General features: G+C 43.5%; 1 protein-coding gene across 4 annotated transcripts in view; it reads right to left on the bottom strand.

Moving 5' to 3' along the window:
• Positions 1–15,242, bottom strand: part of CABIN1 (calcineurin binding protein 1) — a 96,256-nt gene that overhangs the window by 26,852 nt on the left and 54,162 nt on the right. For all 4 annotated transcript variants that reach the window (XM_021412474.1, XM_021412476.1, XM_021412475.1 and 1 more), the window contains exons 31-33: positions 3,983–4,146; positions 1,961–2,057; positions 161–796 (exon numbers count right to left, since the gene is read on the bottom strand). In XM_021412474.1, coding sequence (XP_021268149.1) covers positions 161–796; positions 1,961–2,057; positions 3,983–4,146 — 897 coding nt within the window. The remainder of the gene's footprint in view (positions 1–160; positions 797–1,960; positions 2,058–3,982; positions 4,147–15,242) is intronic.

The raw sequence follows: 15,242 nt of genomic DNA, 5'->3' as shown, positions 1-15,242 counted from the left end.
CTCTTGTCAAGAGAGTGGGTTCTTTGGGAGACACTCATCTCGCCAACCTTTGAACAGCCACAGGGCCAATTCCATATTGCTTGGTTTGGTGATTATTGTTACTCCATAATAATCTGCAAAGTCACAAAGAAAAATTAAGATTAAGGGTAGACTACTCTACCTGTTTAATCAGCATGTATGTTTCAGACATGATCTTCTCAATTTTACCCAGGTCGTAGGCCATAACTTTCTGACCTTGCTGCCACACTCGGTAAGCATCAAGCAGAAGTGTTTTCCCAGACTCTACATCCTCAAGTAATTTCCTCTTCCTGCTTGATCTCTGGACAGGTTCTTCTGTAGGTACTGCTTGAACTTTAGTTCCCTGCTGTTGCTGTTTTGAGCTGATGCTTAGCTCTTCCAAAGAAAGTTCTGCAGTCCGGCTCTCTGGAGCTCTCTCTTTTGAGTTCCTGCCAGACTGAAGACGGTCTGGCTCACTGCGTTTACATGAAGAATCAATTTTTTCAGGGTCATTGGAATATCCATCAAAATCCATAGGCTCAACGGAACCAGGCCTAGGCAGCTCTTTAATTTCCTTGGCATTTTTGTCCTCATGTTCCAATACATCCATAGCATTGGGGATTTGTCCCTGAGCCACTTCTTTTACTCCATTTTCGGTACTGTGTACTACTCCATCAGATAAAACTGGCTTTTTGGGAAGGACATCTTTGCCCTCTTCAGCACTAGTTTTATTAGAAACGTCTGTTGTCATCCTTCCTGAAGCAAGGTTAGAAGACTTGGAACTCTGATCTTCTGAAACCTTAATAAAAGAAATCATTCTTCTCTGTTATTACTGAACTCAGAAAGCATTTCGGCACAGCCCAATAATGACAATGAGTACCTTTACATTACTGCATCTGCTGAAGACAACACGTTTATTCCATGTTCATTCTTGTTTGTTCATGAGTATTAATTAGTCTAAGCCACAAGTCTTACAATTAAAGTATATTAATCAGCAAAAACACCACAGAGAAATCAGCAGCACAGGCTGAACCAAAGCGGTAATCTTTTTTTGTTCCCTCCCCCATTCTATGCTACGGAATCAAAAAAAAAAAAAAAAGAAATCCAAGGTTTAGTAGTACAAATTTTACTACTAACATATTACCATCAAAAATGAACCTGCTTCTTTTGGCAGCTGAAGATCAACTTCAAATTTCAGAATCTTCCCTTTGGTCATTCGGGCATAACTTTCTTCTTGTTATTACATGAAGAAGTATGCTAAACTCAGCTACAATATTTGAAATTTTGCACCTCTACTTTGGTAATGGTCTAAAGCTAGAAAACTTCAGCACACCATCCCTTCTTTCTTGTCTTATGAATTATTCCTTTATGAACTATTTTACAGAGAGATCCAGTGTCCTCAGCATTGTTTTTGTTTAGTTTGTTAAGCCTAGACACTGCTAACTTGGAAAAGTCTTAGGAATGAGTTCTTCCTTGACTGTATTTACCAAAAAATACTTTCAACTTCTAGTTATTTTAGCCTGAAAGCTGATTAGTCTCTAAATGACATTTAGAAATTAAATCTTTAAATGTAGCAACAGATCTGGTGCTGTCAAGGACTAGCATTTAAAAATTGGCACGCACGTAATATCTAGTTGTCTGGTTTTGTTTTGCAAGAGGAATTTTACTTCATTTTGTAAGAAAAATTGCAACAGACTCCACCTGAAAATGCTGCAATTCTTACACCCCATGTAATTGCTATTACTCTAGATTTAAGGGTGAGTCAAATCAAACTTACTGTAATCCCTTTTCAAGCGCTATATTTAATACCGAATTTCAAAACCAAAAGAACTACAGTAGAAGAAAGGTAACTGCACATAACCAAAAGGTATTAGCAGTGATAGTAATGTAGCCCTTCAATCTCAGTAGATCTAAGGAACGAGCAAACTGAACCCAGTGACCATCAAACAGCCTGCTGCCTTACCTGCGTCAGGTCGTTGAGCGTGTCCTCCAGCACTTTCACTGTCAGCACAAAGGCTTGCTGGGCCAGAACCTGGCGATCTGCATCACGTAAGTACTTCCTGCGCCACAGTAACGGAACACAAATGACGTTAACTGCCAGAAAGTCGTAGGACTTTAAAAGCAGAAGCTAGGATTTTTTTGCAAAACAATTTAAAACAGGCTAGATGAAAATCAAACAAAACGTACTATAGGTGAATACAGCATACTGAAACGTAAAACTTTATCCATGTTTTCTTCCACCTCTCCGCTCCTATCCCCATAACCACTGAAGAAGATATGACGAAGAAAAAGATGGTTAGTGCTATCTACAAGTGGAGGAAAGGGAAGGGGAGCAATGCAAAAGCCACAGAGTAAAGCAGACAACCAGGATTACAGTTTGCTGTTATCAGGCCTTTGGAGCCCCTGAAATACTAGCTTTCTATTCAGAACTTTCTTGAAAGGGAGCATAAATCACACAAAGCTATCTTGAACTGTCAGGTGATTCTCACGTTCTGAATAAACTGTACATGTGACATTAAGGATATCAGCAAACCCTTCCTCATTCATCAGAACCGTTACTTTTGAATGTAGGTTTTTAAAGCTAAAACACTAGTGTGTCAACACTTCTTTTCCAGTTACTATTAGAAAAACCTAATATTCTATCTGTAGAACATACTCGCTCTGTGGCTTCATTTAATTTACTCGAACATGGCAACTTCACAGTATTACACTGCTTTAGACCACTTTTAAGGAAAATATTTCCTGCTAACCACCCTGCCCAATTCAGTTTGACAGAAAACTGGCTTTTTAAAAAATTTCATAATAGGCTGGTTTTAATAAAAGGCCTCAAATCAAGTACATAATTGTGAAGGATGTTACTTGGTCAGAAAGCCAGCATTTTTAATAAACATGTTATCTCTACACTGTAACGTTGTAAAAAGTACTTTTTGCTTTGCCTTTCAGGCAAAATAGACAAAAACTTATCACTAGTTCTGATTTATTTATTCGTTGAAGTTGGGATGCTGCAGGCACGTACCAGACACACCCAGAAGATCTGTATTTATAAGTTCCTGTAATGACTTCAGATCATCATGGCTGGCATTGGCTGGTCCAACACATCAAATCACTTGTTTGTTACATTCAGTCGAGACTTATAAATAACAGAATATTTTTAGTGCTTGCCAGGCTTGCTTAGAACAGAATTTAAGCCTTCTATGGTCCAGTTCTTTCGATATGTTAAAAGTCAAATATTTTTGGCTTCAAGTTTGCTGAACATGTGGTGACATATTCCCAGACATACTATGATCTATGCAAATTCATATACGCTCGCACTTGAAAATGTATGAAGCAACCTTTACTGCTTTCAACTTACTGCCATCAATCATTCAGCTCAATTTCTTCAGTATTTGCCAGATTAGTTTCAACATTCCCCCCTCAGCAAACAACTGGGAACTACCACAACTGCTTCCACGTTTTCTTTAGCTGTTTATTTTGGTCTTCCCATTGATACGTATCTGTATATAGTTCATGTTAAATGGCTTTTTTTTTTTCTTAAATAAGGTTAATACAATTAAAATTAGATCACCCTTGAATAGGATAAGCTTTTAAAATAGCACTGGCTGCCCGCAGCCACAGCACCATTGTTCAGGCAGTCAGGGATTACAGGAAGGCAGGATGCCTGTGCTGTGACCTCTTTCACTGGACACAGCTCTTACACAAGAGACGTGTGATGCTCTGCTCCACCAGTGAAGCCCTCCATGTGATAGCAGACCTCTGGAAATCTGGTAGGGCAGCTGTGTGGCTGCTCTGAGTTCCAAGGGAAACGAAGAGGAGCTCTGAACTCTATTTTGGAATCATAATCCTGAGAAAATGTAACCACCATTCCGCTATATTCCCAAGGAAGTCTGTCTATAGACTTTTTCCTAAAATAAGAATGTCTTCAAACAAAATAGTTGTACAAAGAACAAAACATAGGGAGTAGCAGATTAAAATAAATGTATCGTACTTTCCCTGATCAGGGGTCCTCTGTAGCATAGATGAGACTTTCAGCAGGGTGTTGTAATCCTTCAGCTGTGACAGCACATTTAGCAGTAGGACTATAGAGCGGTTCATATGAGATGCAAAACTGCCCGGGCGGTCGATTTCATCCACGGGGATGCGCCAGATTCCCTGCAGAGAGAGAAAAGAGGGAAACCCTGAAGAAGAATCCAGCTGAAAAGGAGAGAAAGCTTAGAAAATGCAGCTGGTCCTTCGGCTTAACGGATTTTCATGGAGGGTCAGGGAATAAAGGACGACGCTGCAGTCCTTCGAACACAGAGATGTTGACTTAAGTCAACAATTCAATTGGAATCAACCAATTAATTCCTCTCCTAGCAAATGAGGAGTCTTGCAGAAGCCTCCACACACCTCAGCATGTTTCTGAATGACCCCCAGAAAGAAGCAAGCAAAGCCTAAATTACATTGGGCATCTTTCTTAAATGTTGGTAAACACACCTACCCCAAGCCAAAGGTCAACAACCATAAAAAAAAACAAGTAACTTAAAATAAGTTTTCCAGGCCTGAGACTTGCAACTTGCCCAGCCAAGTCTGCACCTTCAAATAACCTATAACTAAAGGCACTGGGAGCTGAGTTACTGCCCTGATGATAGCAGTACTCATTGGAGAACTAACCAGCCCCACAAGAACCAGATTCCTCAGCAGCATCCACTTCCCAGCAGCAGACTGAAACTCTAATTCCATTTCTGGGACGAGGGAACGTTTGGGAAGCAAAGCTGGAGATGGATAGAAAAAGCAATTTAATTATGGTTAGTCAGCTCAGATTTTGCAATCTCTAATAATGTCTATGGCAATTCCCTCCCCCCCTAGTGTTTAATAGGGATGCTGTCAACAACTAGACAACCATATTTGAGGAATGGAATTCAAATAACACTACACACATAGTTTGTATTGGGACCATTCACAAAAATCCTGCTGTTACAGAAGTGCAAACCCTTCCCTCACTTCTCCTGCTGCAGCCCTTAACGATGAAAATCCTCTAGGGTCTTGTGTACCACTCTGTGGCCACGCAGGAAAGAACAGTCTCACTGGTAAGAGTATTGGACTGAAAATGACTTCTGCTTTCCAAGCCCGTGCAGAGAGCAGGATATACAAATATTTACTCTTTTATCCTTGTTTAAAGGTCTTGCTTTGGTATTTTTAGCTTTACTTTCAGTGCGAGCAAAACTCTTTAGGCCTTAATACAACGTGAAAGCAAATAAAATGAATGCTGCAATCACAAGCGGCATCTGAACACAAACAAAGCAGATATGTATGTGTCTGCCTGCAGAACCCCTGTGTGTTTTCAGAGAATCTGCAGTTCCCACGTATGGGAACTTGGGGGACACCACATAAAAAAAAGAACACATAAATATCAGTGTCAGGAAACAGTGACTTCAACTAGATCTAACGCACACAGACTGTTCTGCCAACTTTCCTTACTCTCGCTCCCTAGTGATCAGACACCCATATTTCCTCTTTGTTCCCTGAAGCTCTCTTTAAGCTGCAAAAAAGCTTTTTTTTTTTTTTTTCATAAAGTACCCAAACCCTCACCATGATGACCCCTGAGGCATAACTGTCCCCTCCCACCCCCAGCTGCCAACATCCATGGCACCATGGCGGCTGCAAAGACATTGTTACCTGCTCAGACAGCTCAGGAGCGCTCACCTAGGAAGAGACCTCATAGGAAACAGCTCCATAAAGCAGCACAAAATTTAAACAGAGCTTTTTTTCTTCCCCAGAACTACACAGTGATTTTGCTTTCAGGCTACAGATGAACACACACATTCTAGCGCAGATATTTTTGCTTGTCTGCACATATGTAGGCTGGGTTTCTGCCAAATCCTAAAACAACCGAAGGCATCATAATGGCACCATATTGCAACAACCCACTTAGCCAATTTAACTACACAAAACAATTTATGGTCAACTTAGATGCATACTGCAGGAATGGAAGACAGCCAACGTGCAGGCTCCTGGTCTTTTTCAGCATTATCTCATCGTTTATTTGAGTTCGGCAGGTCACCTGGAGTGAGTTTTAGAATATCATATCTGAGATCAGTTGAAAGTAATTCTGCAGATCTCACCCATATGTTCTGCGTATACAATCATCACATATCAAAGATCATTAATTTAGAAATATCCACGCATCCTTTCTTTTTCTTTACATGGAAAATGCCAGGGAGAAGATAAGGAAAAAGTTCTCTGAAACAACACATTTAGTCCAGCAAAAACTTGCAGGAAGGACCAACTGTGTGTGTGAAAGGTTAACCTCCCTAACCTGACAGAGCTCACCTGCTAGAGAGAAACAGAATTACCTGTTTGGGCAATGCTGCTCTTCTGTCTTTGTCCAATACTAGGCACATTAGAAGAGTTTTAACTACAACTCACATCTTACATTTATTTTAACATTACAGCAGAAAGTCTGATTTTAAAAGGAAAGACCCTAACCTGTCATGTGTTGACTTGCAGTTTTACAAATGCAAAACGGCACAGCAGAAGACTGCTGTCCTGTTACACACCTGCCCACCTCATAGGCAGCCTCGAGCCAAAAGCAGAAGGAAGCCTGCCACAGGGAATCAGAACAACCTTCATTCCACCCACTGTCATTTTATTAAGCAATATGCAAAACAACTACATTGAAGTGAGTTTTTCAGATTCTACTCCGTGAGCGATGCTGCATTCTTTTCAAGATTGCAGTCTGAGCCAGAGGAGAAAGAAATGGGCTCAGCTCAACCCTTACCTTGGAGAGGTTTAACTAATTCCATCAGGCGTGTATTTTTCCCTGCCAAGTATCAGAAGCCTTCAGGAAGAAGAGTTTTGAATTTAGATGAAATACTGAAACTATTCCTTTAAAAATGGCCTAACAGCTTTCAAAGCAAAACTTCAGAAACGCAAAGCTTGAAACGGAATAACTGGGGAGGAGGCAGGAAAAAGCTTTCATACAATCATTTGAAAATTCAGATTTGCTAGCAAAGTATCTGCCCTGAGCGTACACACTGACAGGAGCGCAGACCCTTGTGACAAACAGCTTCAGTTCCTGAAGGCGTTCACTGCTGACTGTCACCACGCAGGCCACCGCTCAGAACATCTCCAGCCCAAGCCACGAGCCAGCCCTTGTGTGCAGCACAGCGCTGCGCAGTGCAGCTCCTGCTGTTGGCCACTGCTTCTGCAGCTGAAAGCTTCTCCTTCCTTCTGCAACAGCCAGCAAGGCTGTTTACATGAAGCTGCAGGAAGGAGCGAGAGATGCTTCCAGCAGCTCCAAAATGCCTCTAAAGATCCAAAACATCAAGCTGCTTTCCATGCCTTCTCGGCTAAACAAGCTCCCAAGGGGCAGGAGAAGTAAACCCAATACACGCTGCTAGGAAAAATAAATCTGCGAGTAAGTGAAAATTCTGAAACAACTTAATATTGAACTTTATGTTAAAACTGAAGCTGAATGCTGAACTCAGCATACCACGTTACCCACGACTCTTGTTTGATTTTTTTCGGCTTGAAACTTACTGCACAACTTCCACTTGTAAAAGGACTCCAGACACGAGGAGGAGGGCAGGAAGAGAAGCACGCTGCACAGAGCTCTGTAAGCAGGACCCAGAGCAAGAGCAGTACTTTCTAGTTCAGCCACTGAAAATAGCAAGGAAGGAAGTGCTCATTATTCCTCCACACTGCTCGCTTCAGAACTTGAAGGGAGGGGATTCCCTGGGGTTTAGGAATGCCTCTCTGCAGAGGAAACGCTGACAGTTCTCAGCAAACCCCAAACATCCCTGCAGAGGACTGCTGCGTTTCAGAGCGAGCCATTTTCTAAGCAGAGGTCAAACTTGACTCTCTCAGCATTGCATGATTTCCCTTAGTGAAATGAAGCAACACTTGTGGTACTTCAGATGATCAGATTCACATAGAACAAGCAAATATGTAAGATAAGTAAGGCTGCAAAGAAACATCTCCCATTACTTCAGACTTAATTCCCAATTTATTACGAGGCCCCGAGGAGAGCAAGCTGCACCATACACCGCCATCTCAGTTCCACCACTGCTGCCTGTAGGTGATCAAACCAAAACCAAACACTTCTTTGACCAAAACTTGCCAGTCTGAATAATGTCATAACAAGAGAAGGCGTTTTACTAAAAGCGAATCTAATTTCTATTTTTTTAACCATTGTTATAAAATATGACAAAACTAACAAACCAACTAGCAAAATGACCCAGAGAAGCCACCAACTCATGCAAAAACCTGCATGGTATTTTAAAATCTGGAGCTGAATTAAGCACAATTGCAAAACCCCTGGAAAGCTCATACTTTCCTAAATATATGCATTTTTATAAATCTGTTTTACTCCAGGGTTAAACACACCACAGTGGAGTACTACTAGCTTCCCTGTGACATCTCTTCACAGTTATCTAGGTCAACATCAGATCTTGCTCTGGGGACCTGAAAAGGAAAGGAAGACGGTTCAAAATGAATGGTTTCAACACACAGAACTCTAAATGTGGCTCTTCTCAGCTAAGAAAGCACAGTACAGACCCTCAATTAAGAATGTCCACGCTCCTCCCTGTAAAGCATTGCTTTAATTATTGCTCAACTTCATGTGTGTCTTTGCTCGGCAACTCATGACTTCCTGCTAGCTCCGAGCGCAACCATTGAAACCTCCTCCCCACCTCACTTAGCAAATTACTACACCAACTTCTCTCACCTCATCTTAGCATGCTCCCATCTTGCTTACTATTTTGCTTTGTCACTTGCTCTGGGCTTTTCCAATTTTCTACAGACAATTTATTATTTTTCTCCTTCTTCATTGCTATTCAGAATGTAGCAGAACAATTCCCCTTCTGTGAGCAGGAATGCAGGTGAGAAAAAGATCCTAGGAAATCACAGCAGTTACATTCACAATATTATTATTAGCTGAAGGGATTGCACCATCAAGAGAAAAAAGGAGCTCCTGCCTTCTGACAATTCCTCATGTCAATGGTATATCAGCGCACTCAGAAACAAGTGAACAACATGTATGCTTTCTGGAAGAACTGCAGGATCCTGCAGCATGAATTCAGCAGCATGAAAAGTAGTGACAAATGAAAACGCTCCACATGCTCCAATTACCATATGTTGATCAAAAAAAAAAAAAAAAACCCCAACAAAAAAACCGTAGTGGACCATTTTCACCCCTCATTTCTCTCCACAAAATCCAATTCTTGAAGTTTTCTAGAATGTTCAGCTCCTTGGGCAGTGACACTGAATTGGTGTAACCCTACACAAGTGCACCCAAGGCACACCTGCTTGGTGCGAGCACCAGTCGGGGATGTGACCATCGGAGGCAGGGGAAGGGAGTCACTTTCTCGCTGAGTAAGTGATTACCTAAAACCAAAGTGCATCGTTAAGGTGCTGAGTTACCAGCTCAGGTGGAATCGGTCCAACAGCAGCAGGGCTACAGACAGCCTCTGCAAAACACTGCACTTGGGCCTCTGCCAGGCAGAATCTCGAGGTTTTAGTTTGCTTGTTCAGGAAGCTTGAGGAGATTTCACTGCAATGTTTCCTGCGTACCGTCTGATTGCACAACAACATCGGCAGACAGACACGCACACACCAACAAATGCAAAAGGAAAGCATCCATTCTGCTCCACTGCTACAATGGGAAGAAATATGGAGAAGAGAGCGAGAAGGCACAACAGGCTGTCCTCTGAACACAACCTGTTCTGAAGGTGCCATCCCATTCAAGAAGAGACACAGCTGCACTGGCTCAGAGCTCTGCAGCAGCGTGCCTCGGGCAGACATCATCCTCTTGAACGCCCAGGAAACACAAGGAAGCTGTGCACCATGCATCATCCTCTAATAACAGTCTGCTCCCTGCACTGATTCTCTGGGTTACTGCTGCCAGCAGCAGTGGAGCACCTTTCCCCACAGCACTCCAAGAAACACCCCCAGATTCTGCCCGTTAGCATTTCCCTCCTCTGCACATCTCAGGCACTTAAGCAAAGCTGGATTTAAAGATAAGAGTGACTGTTCTGTTTCCTTCTGCTGCTGACAGTAGGAAAGGTTCCTTTCAGACACCAGGACAGTTCCTCAAGCTGGATCACTAGATATTAATACGGCACTTTTGGATAAATTAGTGATGTGTATTTATTGTCTTTTCTTCAGCTTTGCTCTAAAAGTTGCTTCCTTCTACCAGCTGCATTTTAGGAATGACAGAGGGACTGGCTAGCCAAGGGCTGAAGTTATCAGCAGAAAGGCTGCTCACTGCCTCTGTGGGGTTCTCAAAGGACAGAAAGAGGTTTGCCAACATGATGCAGAAAAGCAGAACTCATCCAAAGCCCTACTGAGGCACATCCATCCAAAAGAAAACACCAAGAAAGGTGTCTGGCCACCCTGGAATTCTTTCTCTGGGAAAACATAAAGCATTGAAATGCAAATAATGTTTCTAGATCTTCTAATTAGGAAAAAAAAAAAAGAAAAAGGTGCAGAAACCTAATGAAAGGATATGACACCCTTGATAAGAAAGCTCTTCACTGGGATTTTGCATTTCTTTAGGCATTTTCAGGGGCCAGACATGGGAAGATTTAGATTTCTTTAGCACTGGAATAAATGGTTAGCAGAGCATGTTTCATCAGTGACAGGGGTTCTGGCTTTGCCTAACAGGCAATCTGTCATTTTAAGAGCATTTTTCTGCTTAGGTCTTTCTTGCATATCTGCTACAACGAGACTGCCCGGTATCAGATGCAAATGGTACCTAATAAAACAAAGCTTGGTGCAGCTCCTGCTCTAGTCCCCTGCAGACAGCACGAAACCCTCATTTTTCGACAGCACATGGGATTTATTTAATTTCAGATGTCTGTGACATAGACATGTATATTTTATGATATTAGTCAGAAAACTTTTACAGAGAAAAGGGCATTTGGAGGGTGGCTCACCTAAGCTATTGCAGGCTCTGCCTTAGGACAAGATGAGCTACACTCTGGAAACGACTCTCCCCTATATGTAAAGAAAGCCTGGATGAGCGAGTCATAAAAGCTAGCAAATGTTAGGAGAGACAAACCTCAACTGGAAAGACTACACGTGGTTCTGACTGACATGAGTGGCATGCTGAGGTCAAGCCCCCATTCATACTTATCCCCAGGGGAGGTGCTACAGAACCAGAAAGGGAACTGGGGCTAACATGAGGCTGGGAGAAGCTGGCAATTCCCCAGCTCCAAGCAAAGAGATGGGCAAGGACTGTGAGATTATCACAATCCTAAGAACCTGGCACATTATATTACTAACATTATTCTAACAACACTCCTGCCCTAACTGAATGCAAGAATAATATAGCGTAATAAAGCTTAGGTAAGAAGAAAGATTAGAGACAGGAGATGGTAGAAATTAGTATTAGGAATACCCAGCAATACGATCCAGGGACAGAAGAGTTAAATTTGGGAGCCAAATCTCAAATCTCTCTGTCTCCAACAGGCAGCCTTTCTATTGCTCTGAGTAACAACAGGGCAATGCTCAAATGGAAAAGAAAGTTAAACACTGGCCAGATGTTCAGTGATACAATCTGAGGAATCTCCAAACCCACCAGGAGCAAAGCAGCTGCTACAAGCAAAAGACAACAGATTTTTCAACAAGAACATCAGCTAATTGTCAAGGTGGGCGGATGCGTGCAGCAAAGGAAGAATGCTGAATCTTTCCCACTTGTCTCACAGGTGCCTTTCTCCAAGCTGCTTCGACTGATTTATTTCCAACATTAAGTAGATTATACAAGATGCTACACACAGAACAAGAGCTTCATAATAACAAGGGCTATGCTAATTATTGAGACTCAGCACATTGTTAATGTAGAATTATGAGTTGTTCAGAGGTTCTTCATGCTGAAACACCGCACTGAAGGTCTCCCTGTACAGGATGTCACCTCTTCCCCTACACATCCAAGCCGTAGACATAACCATGACTGGTTACCCAGCACCCAAAACATAGGAGACTACCGTTTTCATAGTGAGGTAGTCCCCACATAAAGACACGATGGATTTCAAGCTATGCTGTCAGAGCGTCAGTAAGTTCTTCAACTTTGCTTGGCATAAAAATGTGAATGTTTTGGTAGATCTTCATTCTCACATCCTTTCCTCGGGAGCTTAACTCCCGCCCCACAGCTGACATCCACAATTCCTGCACTGACAGTGAGCATCTCTCAGCTTTTAGACTCTCTTCTGTGTAACGACACGCTAAAATAGCAAGATAAGAAGCTACAAAATCTGAGCATTTGAAAAACCACTTCAACACGTTCATACCATACCTAGAAAAAGTACCATCATCCACCTGTATACTTTACAAGTACGTGAACAGATTAGACTCAACAATCTGTCAGAAGCTAGAGGGACTGTGTTATCTGCAGAGGAAAACACAAGCACTTCAGGAAACGATACCGATCAGGTACCCAATGTTCTTTCTTTCCAGCACCAAACCACAGGAATACACGGCAGCAGTGGATTCTGCTCTACATCTTTGAGCTTGAAGGAACATGAATCAAAAGGTCTGCACTGTTCAGATATGTGAGCTCCCTTATCTCAGATCATGCAGCCAAGTCACCTGACTTTGGGAGACCACGTAAGGACTTTTTAAAAGGAGCACATTTCTCCTCAGTGACATGTTGGGCACAGCTTCTCACAACCAACCTGGTAAATATGAAAAAAAAAAGGTCACTTCCACCTCTGAAGAATACTTTGAGGGAATGCAACACAAACCTGAAGAGACCTGACGTATGGTTCTCAACCAAGTTTCAGTATGCACAAGCCATGCTGCCATTAAGAGGTGACACGCTGACATGCTGCTGTAATGACTACTCTAGCTTGGGACTAGCAATATCACATCAAATTTTTCTTAGTTATGATCACAAACTCACGCTTAATAGTTTCTGAGCAACAGTTGGGGGTTTTGTAGCTTATGCAGAGCTAAGCTGGGCTTACAGAAAGTTAATAAATTCCACAGAAAAGGCTATGAAGTGATTTACAAAAATATAAGAGAACTGTATAGTGGAATGTAATGAAGAACTGTCGATAGTTTTAGTACCGTGAAAATAAACAAGTACTATCAAGGAGGATAAAATATCAGATGCCTTACATATCAGTAATTGTACTCAGTTCTTTGCTATTAGCCATCCATCTCTAAAAAGCTTGCTGGAAAGCAACAGGAATAGCATGCTTCCAACGCAGAGCAGTGTTTTGGTATGTCCACGCAACCCAGAAGCACAGAGAAATACCTGCACCTTTCATCAGCATTAATAAAAGCAACAGAGAGCTGAACTGAACAAACACTTAAACTCAAATGATCCAACAGAAGTAAAATGACAGCAGAAGCTAGTAAAAAAGCCTTTAAATCTCGATTCAAAATTCCTTAAGATCAGACCAGAGTTCCCTATTCCCATTCTTTAAATGCCAGTTCTATAAAGACACGCGTTTGCAAATACCTGACTTAGTCCACAGCTCTGCAGAAGGTTTCATACCGACACAGGAATGACAGAAGTACACATCTTGGATTTCAGGCTGTTTGCGAGCTGAAGTTGAGGACAGGAAACAGCTTATTTGAAATAGGTGGTTAAAAATACTTGATGTGAGTGATTAGGAATCAGAAAGAGACATCTGAGGTGGTAAAAGGGCGTCAGGTCCTGGGGAATGTATACTCCTCTCAACCCACTGAAGCTCTACGTGAGTTCGCAAATTTCATCCTTGCCAATTAAGCCCTTCAAATGAAGTTATTAGGAGCTGACAGGTAACTCATTTCATCGTCTCTTCTCCCCACGCTGCAGCAGTGCCCATAGAACACTTCCCTCCTCTGTGTAGCAAGTGGAGGCTCTGAGCGAGTCCCGACGGCTATAAAAGGCAAAAAATTCTCTTACTGTTATGCACCCACAGCTAGCCTCAGAATATAGTTTCTATTCCGATAGAGGAATTCATATAACAAAAGAGAAATCCATTAACTCAGCTATACAGTATTTTACCCTTTGTTTTCAGTTTAGCATCTAATGTTGTCGAGCTGTCAGAGACACCCCTGACAATTTACATTAAAAGAAGCAGCTTTCTTATCCAATGATAGAGTTGGTGGAAACGTCAGACCCAAGCAAGCGCTCAGCTGGCCCTGCCCAGCACCCCAGCTAGCGCTGGCTGACCGCTGATAGCACCGGAGGGACAAGACGTGGCCGAGAGGCTGTAATTCAATTACCCTATTTACAATAATGCAAATCGCAGCACGCACAGACCTTCCATATTCAAGCAGCAGCGATATTCCAGCGGCTGAGCCCAGCGGAAGGCACGGCAGTGCTCAGGGAGCTCGGCAGAAGAGAACACAGCCTGCTGGTGTTTGATCTCAGGGATAGCATGAGGCAGGAATGATTTGTTTGAGGACAGCCAGGGTAATTACTGAGGGGGAGGAGAAAGGCCTCAGCATTTAGCGTATTTCAGACTCTGATACAGATGCTAAAAACATACAGAAGTCATTTTATTGAAACCAATCCGAGTATCTGGGGATTCGAGATGTCAGCGCTGCCACACACACACACCATGCAGCTCCCAGGGAAAGGAGAGCCCTCCCAGAATACGCTGCAATTCCAAGATCTGCTCCCCGTGAAATACCCCCGGCTCGCACCGAAATCCACCGCTGCACAAACAAACACACGCTGCAGTGAATTAAAAAAAACTCAAACCACAAAGCTACCAGAGCCAACGCCGCAAGCAGCGTGTGGCAGGGCAGCACGCACACCAGCCGAACGCAATTAAGACACGCGTTCTAAAATTACAAGCGTGTGACGAGACAAAGCTGCCCGGCTCTAACGAACCGCTAATTCCGTGGGAATCCTCTCAGCCTCCCTCCGCTTCGGCGCGGTGAGCGGCGCTCGGCACGCGCAGGGCTGCGGGCAGGGCGCGGGGAAGCCCGGCCCCGGGCTGAGCGGACAGTACTGGAGGAGATCGAGAGCCCAAACCCCGCGCAGCGCAGCGTCCCTCACCCGCGCGTGCCCCCGTCCGAACTCCGCTCGGCTGCTCCGCTCCCCATTCCCGTCGGGTTCTCCTCCGGCCGGGCAGACGAAGCGCAACCCGCAGCCGAGAGGCAGGGATTCCCTCCGGCCGCGGTTGACGACCCCGCCGCTCCGCACGCCTCGGGGCGGCTGCCGACGCTCCGGGAGCCGGGGGAGCCGCGCTCCCTGCAGCTCCCGGCCCCACGCGCGGCCCAGGGCCCGCGCCCGCGGAGCAGACGGAGGGGAACTTTCCCCGGGCCGC

Source organism: Numida meleagris, chromosome 14, assembly GCF_002078875.1.
Source record: "Numida meleagris isolate 19003 breed g44 Domestic line chromosome 14, NumMel1.0, whole genome shotgun sequence".
Taxonomy (NCBI): Eukaryota; Metazoa; Chordata; class Aves; order Galliformes; family Numididae; genus Numida; species Numida meleagris.
This window is presented reverse-complemented; position numbering and strand designations above follow the sequence as displayed.